The sequence below is a fragment of the Saprolegnia diclina genome (assembly GCF_000281045.1).
Source record: "Saprolegnia diclina VS20 unplaced genomic scaffold supercont1.104, whole genome shotgun sequence".
NCBI lineage: Eukaryota > Oomycota > Saprolegniomycetes > Saprolegniales > Saprolegniaceae > Saprolegnia > Saprolegnia diclina.
In genome coordinates this window covers 25,417-33,990 of record NW_008246171.1, presented here as the reverse complement: position 1 = coordinate 33,990, position 8,574 = coordinate 25,417, and the positions used below count along the sequence as shown (strand labels likewise).

The window sequence follows — 8,574 nt, the reverse complement described above, 5'->3', positions numbered from 1 at the left end:
AAGATCACGATCCACTTCCGCGCCAACGGTGAGACGACGACGCTCTTCGACTCGGTTGTGATCCCGCGCCGCGCCAAGCCCGCATGCTAAGCTGCAAGGACGGAACTGGAGATCTAGTGTATCGCGCCTCCCTTTGTCTCTACTGTTGTAAAGCTGTTAAGACTATACTTGTGCCACACATACCAAGTCGATTTTACTGGGTCAATGAGTCAAAGACGAAGTGCAATGCTAGAGCAACCGACGGATTCAAAGCAGCACTACATGCGGATCAACATGGAAAATGGTGATCCAAAAAGCTTCACTTGGCGTCGAGAGGCTCGAAGGCTGGTGGCGGAGCATACCACGACACGACAAAGTCATCACGAACAAGCAAGCAATCTTTAGTATAGGTAGTCTATGTAGTTTCAACGTGTGGACAAGTTGTCTTGATGTCTATTGCTCTAATATCTCCAGCAGTAGCATCATTGTGCGCGGTGCCAGTGCAATGGAATCTGCGCGCGTCTCATTTACATGGCTCGAGTGTCTTGATTATGTCACTGAGACGCACTCTAGTACCGCGCACTATCAGATGCACTTTGTCGAGCGTTTGTTTTGCTTGTTCGTCGGTACACCCATCTGACGCGGCACGACGATCGACGACGTCACGATCCACCGGTCGCCATATGGCGTCAAACATGTGTTACTGTTGAAACCGACGGATCCCCCAACACCCGCACCGCAGATTCCTTTGATTCCAACGCATACTCGAAAGTAGACTGTGAAATCTGCAAAGTCATTTCCATACGACCACTTCGCACGCTAGGTAGTATCATCATCATCGTCTACGCCACCCCCGTGGGACTCAAGACGCCAAGACCACGCTTGCGATTCCTCAGGAACCCTCCCAAGTACGAGTACTATGCACTGTGCACAACGCTAGCCCTCGATCGCTGTCTCGTGCGCAGATGCAGCGTCAAGATGCTTCTTGTCGTAGGCTCCTTCCGCAGCGAAAACATACCCAAGCCGCGGATCGACGCCAGCAACTTTCATATTCCAATTTGCCTCCTTTGCCTCAACGATGCAGCTCTCCAAGTGCCTCGCCGGTCTGACCCTTCTCGGGTCGGCCGCCGCCAAAGTCTCGCAGGTCCACGTCGGTCTCTCGTCGGAAGCTGTCGGCTGCAAGGACGGTGTCACCGTGACCTTTGCGAGCGACTCGGCGACCCCCCTTTCTGTCAAGTACGGTGTTGGCAACACGGACAAGTCGGCGACGTCGACCATCAACCGGTATGAGATCAAGGAAACCAATTACTCGTACACGTCGCCCAACATTCACTCGGCCAAGCTCTGCGACCTCCAGGCCAACGCCAAGTACTCGTACGCCGTCGGCGACTACTCGGGCACCTTCAAGTCGATTCCCGCGGCGTCCAAGCCCACGGTGCTCTCGGTCGTTGGTGATGTCGGTATCGAGCACATTCAGGACACGATCTCGAACCTTGGCAGTGACCTCAAGGGCACGACGCCGGACGCCGTCATCATTGCCGGCGACTGGTCGTACGCTAACGGCTGCCACGAAGACTGGGACACGTGGCTCGACGCGACGCAGCCGCTCTTCTCCAAGGTGCCGCTGCTTGGCATCACGGGCAACCACGAGGTCATTGAGGGCGATGGTGTCATTTACACCCGCCCTGAGTGCAAGGCTGAAATGTTCTCGGGCTACATCAACCGCATCGTTACGCCGATCTCGGCTGACGCGACCAAGGACCACCGCACGTGGTACTCGAAGAACATTGGCAACATCCACGCTGTCTTCCTCGACGACTACACGGGTATCCTCGGCGACAACAACATTGGCTCCGAGTATTGGTTCACGCACCGCAACCAGCAGCTCGACTGGCTCAAGAAGGACCTCGCAAGCGTTAACCGCGAGACGACGCCGTACCTCATCGTCTTCAAGCACAACCCGTACTACAACTCGTGGGTGCGCCACCAGTGCCAGTGCTCGTCGGTCAAGTTTGAAATCAACGACGTCGAGGAGTGCTGGAAGGGCAACTACTACATGAACTCGACCGCCACCGGCGGCAAGCTCGGCGACGTCCGCGACGAGCCCCACTGCAGTCTCCAGGCCAAGTTTGAGGACCTCTACTACCAGTACGGCGTCGACGCCGTCATGGCCGGCCACGTGCACTGCTACGAACGCACGGCGCCCATTTTCAAGAACAAGATCACGCAGGGCGCCCCGGTGTACATCACGGTCGGCACCGGCGGCCACGGCCTCTACCAAGGCGCGATCTCGCCGATCCCCGAGTGGTCCAAGTCGATGACTGACTCGTATTATGGTGCGTCGCGTGTGATTGCCGACGATGACAAGATCACGATCCACTTCCGCGCCAACGGTGAGACGACGACGCTCTTCGACTCGGTTGTGATCCCGCGCCGCGCCAAGCCCGCATGCTAAGCTCTCGCGATAATGCTGGAGCTTACTGTATCCCGTGCTGGTGTTGACACTTTTGTTTTTGCCTCTGCCATAATGCTCCATTCAAATGCAGACGATTTTGTTGTCATTTTTCTATGTAGTGTCTCCAAGTTATGTTTATACACTCTCGGCTAGCGAATATTACAGAGTAAACAATTGTGGAAACGTATAAAATTCAAAATGCAAACACATTGTGCGTCGTACAATGGCAACCAAAGGAGGCGCATCAGTCGTCCTACGTGTCCGAAGCTGCCGGCACGAGCGTCTGGACAGCGCTCAAGAGCGTTTGAAGCTGGCTCTGCATCACCGCGATGGCCTCGGCGTTCTCCAATTTCATGGCGTCGATGAGCGCAGCGTGTTCGTCCTTGATCTTTGCGTGCTCGGCGTTGAGATCTTGGATGGTCTTGGCGTTCTTCGCTTCCATGGCTGCCATCGCGGCCTTTGCTGAGGCGGTCTGCGCCTCCATCAACTCTTGCATCTCGGTGAGGAGCGCACTCGACGAGTCCTTGCCATCAGCGTCAGCGTCCACAGCAGCAACGTTCGCCACGGCGTCGTCAAAGACAGCGCTTGTATGCGCCTGGAGCACCTCAAAATCGCTCGCTATCGACGAACGTCGCGTAAGCTTGTACAAGATGACGCAGCGCGCGTGCTCGTCGTTCGCGACGGTGTCGACGGTCGCGACGGCGCCGACCTGATCGAGTTGTCGTTTAAGGACGGTGAGCTCGCGCACCACCGTCTTCTGGAAACGACCAAGCAGCTTCCTCTGGTCTTGCTGCCCGCGGCTCTTGTGCATCGAGACAAACACGGTGTCCAGCGACGACCGAGTAGCTTCAATGGCTGCCAGCTCCTTGGCAAAGACAACCGAAATGTCCACGTCGGTAAAATGCGCCACGTCGCGGAGCCCGTCTTCAAATGCAGTCAACGCCGACGTCACCTGGCCTTGGATCGTCTTGGTCACCACCATCCACGACGTCTGTTGCGCTTCGTGCGTAGCAATGGCAGCTTCGACCTCAGGCGTGATGCTGTAGTACGACTTGGGCATGGACGCAGTAAAGATCGGGTTGAGCTTCCCATCGCAGGTTGGTGTCGGCGGGATAAAGTAGATGAGGTCTTGCGTCTCCTGTGGTGAGGAGTTCATGGCCTCTTCGAGTCGCAGAATGCACTGCGCGTACGCTGCGAGTGCCTCGGTCTTGGCCTTCTCGAGACCGCCGTCCACCGTCTTGTTCATGTTGGCGACAAGCAAGTTGAGAAGGAAGAGAACGACGACCGCCGAGTGCGCCATGATCATGACGACCGCAAAGACGTACAAGATCCAGTCGTAGCCGTCGATCGACTTGGTGTCGTCATTGGTGAAGGCGCCCATTGCACCGGTGGGCACTTGGCCAAACGCGACAAAGTACGACGTCAAGAACGACCCGCTGAGCGAGTTGAAGTCGTCGCTGTCCGTCGCCTTGTAGAGCTGGAAGAAGGTGACTGTGATTCCGATCTGGAAGACGCCAAAGAAAAGGAAGAAGTTCCATAGGTCCTTGAGCAGTCCCGAGAGCATCGGCAGGAGGTAGCTCGCGCTCGCCTCAACCTCGAGAAACTGGAGACTCAGAATCCAGAGCGTGAGTGTGATGCCACTCCCGACTGCAATCTCAATCTGGTCGGGCGTGTCGAACCAGTTGAGCTGCATGGGCAAGAAGACGACCAGAATCAGCATGTACATGCTCACTTGGATGACGTTGATGGTCGACGCGAGGTACGTGTGGAGGTCGCCGTGGGCCTCGTGGTACTCGTTGAGAACAAAGTAGATAGCTGCGACCGCCAATACCACGTTGTTGACGACTGGAAAGAATGAGATGGATGACGTCACCACCATGAGACCGACAAGGAGACCAGTGAGAAGCAGCGTCCCAATCAAGACACCGAGCTTGAGCCAGCGCTTGGCCGCCGCCTTGTGGCGCCCGAGGTCCGGGATGTCGAGCTCTGGATCAAATTCGAGACTACCATCATAGTGGTACCGAGAGAGGCGCCAGAGCGTCTGCGGGCGCAGCGCCTGCACCGCAACACAGCCAACAACGGCCAAAGAGACGACAAGAGCACCGAGAAGCACCTCGACGCTCGTTGCGTGAAGGCGCGTGTCATCCTCGTGGAAGAGCACCGCCGAGACGGTCATGCTCACGAGCAGGACGAGGTACATGAAGAGCATCTCGAGGAACTTGCGCTGGCCAAACAGCTCCCACTTGATCTCGAGGATGCGGCGGATCGTCACGTGCTCAAAGCACTTGGACTTGGCTTCGAAAATAAGATCTGGGTCGTCCGTCTCCATGTTGAGCAGCGCGTGGAGTGCACTGCCCGTGACGTGCTTGCCGTAGACAAGGTCGAGTTTGGTGAAATGAACGTCGTGGCGGTCCATGGTGACGCAGTCGTTGAGAAACGTGACACCGAGCTCGGGCGCGCAGTTGATGGCCTTGGCAAAACCGTTGCGGTCAAACGCCGTCTTGGCCGTCAAGTCGGCGAGCGACGCCGCGAGCTTGGCGCGGTACTGCATCGACGTCTTGCTGTCGCGAACCTCCTTCTCAATTGCTTCCTGGATCTGCACATACGGGCTCTTGACGCGCTCGTGGGACGAACGACCCGCGAGGTACGTCGTGATGTGCGACTGGAGCATATCGAACACGGACTTGTTGTCAGCGTCACGGAGGCCAATGTCGGCCATATTCTCGAGGAGATGATCGACGATGGCGACGTGGCCACCCATTGCTGCCATCATGAGCGCGCTTTGGCCATGCTACCAAGGCATGAATGAGTTACAAAGGAATTAACGATGCTACGAACGTTGTTGGTGAGGTCGACGCCGGCTTCGTTGTTGACAAGCACGTCGACATGGTCGACGAGGCCCATCTTTGAAGCAACCATCAACGGTGTCTCTTGATTCTATAAACAAGCGGAAAAGGGTTCAATCGCAGCAAGCGTACCAAAGATACCTTGTCTTGAGCATTGACATCGTGGGGACTTTCGTCGATGATCTCAGACAGCACCGAGATGGGTAGTTGCGTCGAGATGGCGACATGCATAGGCGACTGCTGTGCCTGGACGTAAGCAGCTGCTTGCGCGCAGTTCTGAACACGCGCGAGGTAGTAGAGCGGATACTGCTCCAGGAGGTCGGTCTTGGCGTGGATCAGGTGAAACGCATCTGAGTCTCGGATGATTGCGAGCGGCGTCTTGCGAAACTCTGCGTAGTCGGCGTGTTTGGGCGAGATGAGTCGTAGAGGGTGAGCCCCGGCATCGAGGAGGACGCGCACGCACTCGATGCGGCACCAGTCCGCCGCGAGGCACAGAGGATACTGTCCGTTCTATTGAAATGGCTATGACATTGCACTTGGTATGTCCAAACACGTACCGGGAACGGCTCATGCACGTCAATGTGGGGTTGCTTGACGAGCAGCGCCACGAGATCCGACTTGCCGTTGGCGAGGGCGTGATACCACAGAGAGACGCCACGGTCGTTCGGTTTGTGCAGCGTCTCGAAGGACAGTGGTGTTGCGAGAAGCTCGGAAATGCGGCCCCACTCGTTTCGCCCGGCCAGCACCGACAAGTTGATCTCATCCAGCGACTCGACGCAGTCGCCATTGCACTGGCCGCCGCGGCGCGTGTGCACGAGCGTGCCTGGCTACAACAATCGTCGTGTTAGCAGCATCGAACAAAATGATGCAGTGACCAACGATTCGGGACGGCTCCATGTCGGCCGTGTCGGCGCGCTCCAGCAGTGCAATGCACGCTAGCGTACCGTGGTTGCTCTTGCACTCGACGTTCGATGCGCATACGAGCCTGCGACGCAGCGCATAGTCCAGTGCCGTCTTGCCATCCTAGGGTCGTCGTGCTTTACATGACATCGCATACAATTTGGGTACCTTGTCGGTGAGGCTGCACGCGTCTTCGTCGCAGTAAAACAAGAGCGCGCGGAGGATCGAAGCGTGGCCTTCTCTCGCTGCGTACATGAGAGCGGTGCGACCATACTACACAGAACGTTTCAGTACGATGCGTCATACTCACAAGACGACCTCGTCTGGACGCGTCATTTCACTCGCGATACTCTCTTGAATCTCTTCGAGGCCAGTGAGCTCGTCCTCAGCTGTGGCTTCGGACACGTCCGAGTTGTACCCTTCGGGGAGGCATCCGACGCAGCTGGTGGTAGCTTGAGGCATCATCGCACTGTTGCATGCAGGACAGAGCTGCCACGGCACGTCGAGCTTGAACGTATAGCGGCCCTTCATCAAGCCGACCCACGATAGAAGGCAAGTCCACGAACCGCAAACAACACCCGTGCTGGCGTCCATGTGGCCGTGGAAGTAAGCCGGCGGGCGGCACTCATACCTCTTTTCCGCAGAAAATCCTTCGTCGCTCCAGTGGCCGCCAAGGACAAACGGTCGACCATCGGCATCAACACCATTGCCCACGAAGCGATAGCACGCTTCGTGTGGCACGGGCACAAGTTGAACGTTCCATTGAAAGGGCTGCTCCCCTTCGTCGTCTGCGTCGTTCCGGAACTCGCCTTGCCACTGCTGCGGCGAGGGCAGGGATGCTGCGTACTGGTCACGCACCCAGCTTGCAAACTCGGTGTCATCGCCGTTGCGTGCAATGCAGTGTAGCGGAAAGCTCGTTCGAAACGCTGATTCGACCGCCAGCATACCGCGAACGCCATCTCGTGGCGTCATTGCCTACGTAATTACGACTCTGTTCACTCGGGCGGCAGGATACCGCACCTCGTCTGGCACGTTGACCTCGGTGCCAGCCAGAAAGAGCAACTCAAGCACCTGCTTGGCTGTGTCCTTGTCGTTTGACGCCTCAACAGCAAGGTCCAGCGGGGTCTTGCCCGACTACATAGGTGCGTCCATCAACACACGTCCCAAGCACGAGCGTTGGACCTTGGACCGAGCGTCGGCGTTGGCGCCAGCTTGCAGCAGTAGCTCGACCCCGCGCGCATTGCCTTGACGAGCCGCGATGTGAAGCGCAGTTTCGCCGTCGTCGCCCTAGCGCTACAACATGGTATTCCCCGCTTTAGAGTGGTAGATATACCTCTGTCGTGGCATCGACCGGCGCGCCGTGGGCCAAGAGCATCGCAAGAATCTCGTTGGCCTCGTGTTCAGCAACATAATGTACGATGGGGCTCCCACGCTACGTTGGGTGAGCGATTCCACCAACGGCAATTGTTGCGTACAGCGTCGCGTAGAGCGCCGAGGTCCACTTCGTCAGCGATCGACGAAAGCAGGATCTGGACGACGCGCTTGTGCTTTTCCACGACCCCCAAGAGAAGAGGCTTGGACGCATACTATGCCCAAGCGGTGAGCCAAGCTAAAAGACAACGAGGCGGATAAGATACCTTGTTGAGACGACGAAAGTCGGTATGTGCCAGTGCGAGGCCGACAATGTCATCGTGGCCCATGAACGCGGCCGTGTCCAGAAATGTAAAGGGCTCATTGTTGCCCTATGCAGTTGCATGAAAAAATCGACGGCGTCCGATACAGATCGGACGTACGAGGGTCGGCATGGCAAAATAGCACTCTTCCGCTGTCAGAAAGTCCACTTCCGTGAACGTCCCAGACTCGAGCCGCGTCTTGACGACGTTGACATGGCCGCGCCAGAGTAGGTTGTACATTGTCCACGCTCCAAGGTCGTCCTCGTCGCTCGTGGCGTCGACGACTTCAGCTTCATCGTCCATCGCTTCATTGCGCTCAAGATCGCGGTATAGCTCAGTAACGTCCGAAGCTTCGGTCACGCACGACGTGGGCAGCATCCGTCAATTCCCAATCTCACGCCGCCTCGTCGACAGCGAACGGGTCGACACCGCCAGATGTTACAACGCAGTTGGTCGACGAGTGACAGTTTCAGACTTTTGAGAGGGGCGCTGAATACTCTTTTGAGTATTCAGCGCCTAGTAGGCTGTTTGAGCAGCCCAGAAATGTGTAGAGTCACAAGGAGCGCATAGAACGTATAATTGTGCAATCTTCTCATGTTGGTCGCCTTGTACCCCGTCGTGTTGGGCTGGGATTTATCAATCTCAATGTCAACTCTCGGCATCGTCTGTGGCCATGTATTGCCACGATTCAATGAAAATCTCGCCTCAAAATGGATGTGAA

General features: G+C 56.8%; 2 protein-coding genes across 2 annotated transcripts in view; one reads left to right on the top strand and one right to left on the bottom strand.

Annotated features, from left to right (window-relative positions):
* SDRG_15857 (hypothetical protein) overlaps positions 1–2,497 on the top strand; it is a 3,985-nt gene extending 1,488 nt beyond the window's left edge. Inside the window, exon 2 of the mRNA XM_008622043.1 lies at positions 1,631–2,497. Coding sequence (XP_008620265.1) covers positions 1,631–2,434 — 804 coding nt within the window. The 3' untranslated portion in view covers positions 2,435–2,497. The remainder of the gene's footprint in view (positions 1–1,630) is intronic.
* Positions 2,498–2,587: 90 nt separating this feature from the next.
* Positions 2,588–8,302, bottom strand: SDRG_15856 (hypothetical protein). Its single transcript, XM_008622042.1, has 13 exons — positions 7,974–8,302; positions 7,818–7,922; positions 7,656–7,766; positions 7,514–7,612; positions 7,363–7,467; positions 7,201–7,314; positions 6,499–7,155; positions 6,349–6,453; positions 6,160–6,303; positions 5,838–6,107; positions 5,422–5,790; positions 5,273–5,371; positions 2,588–5,225 (listed from the first exon to the last, which is right to left on the bottom strand). Exons 1-13 carry the CDS (start codon positions 8,229–8,231, stop codon positions 2,688–2,690), a joined length of 4,974 nt encoding a protein of 1,657 aa, XP_008620264.1. The 5' UTR covers positions 8,232–8,302; the 3' UTR covers positions 2,588–2,687.
* Between the last annotated feature and the right edge of the window lie 272 nt (positions 8,303–8,574).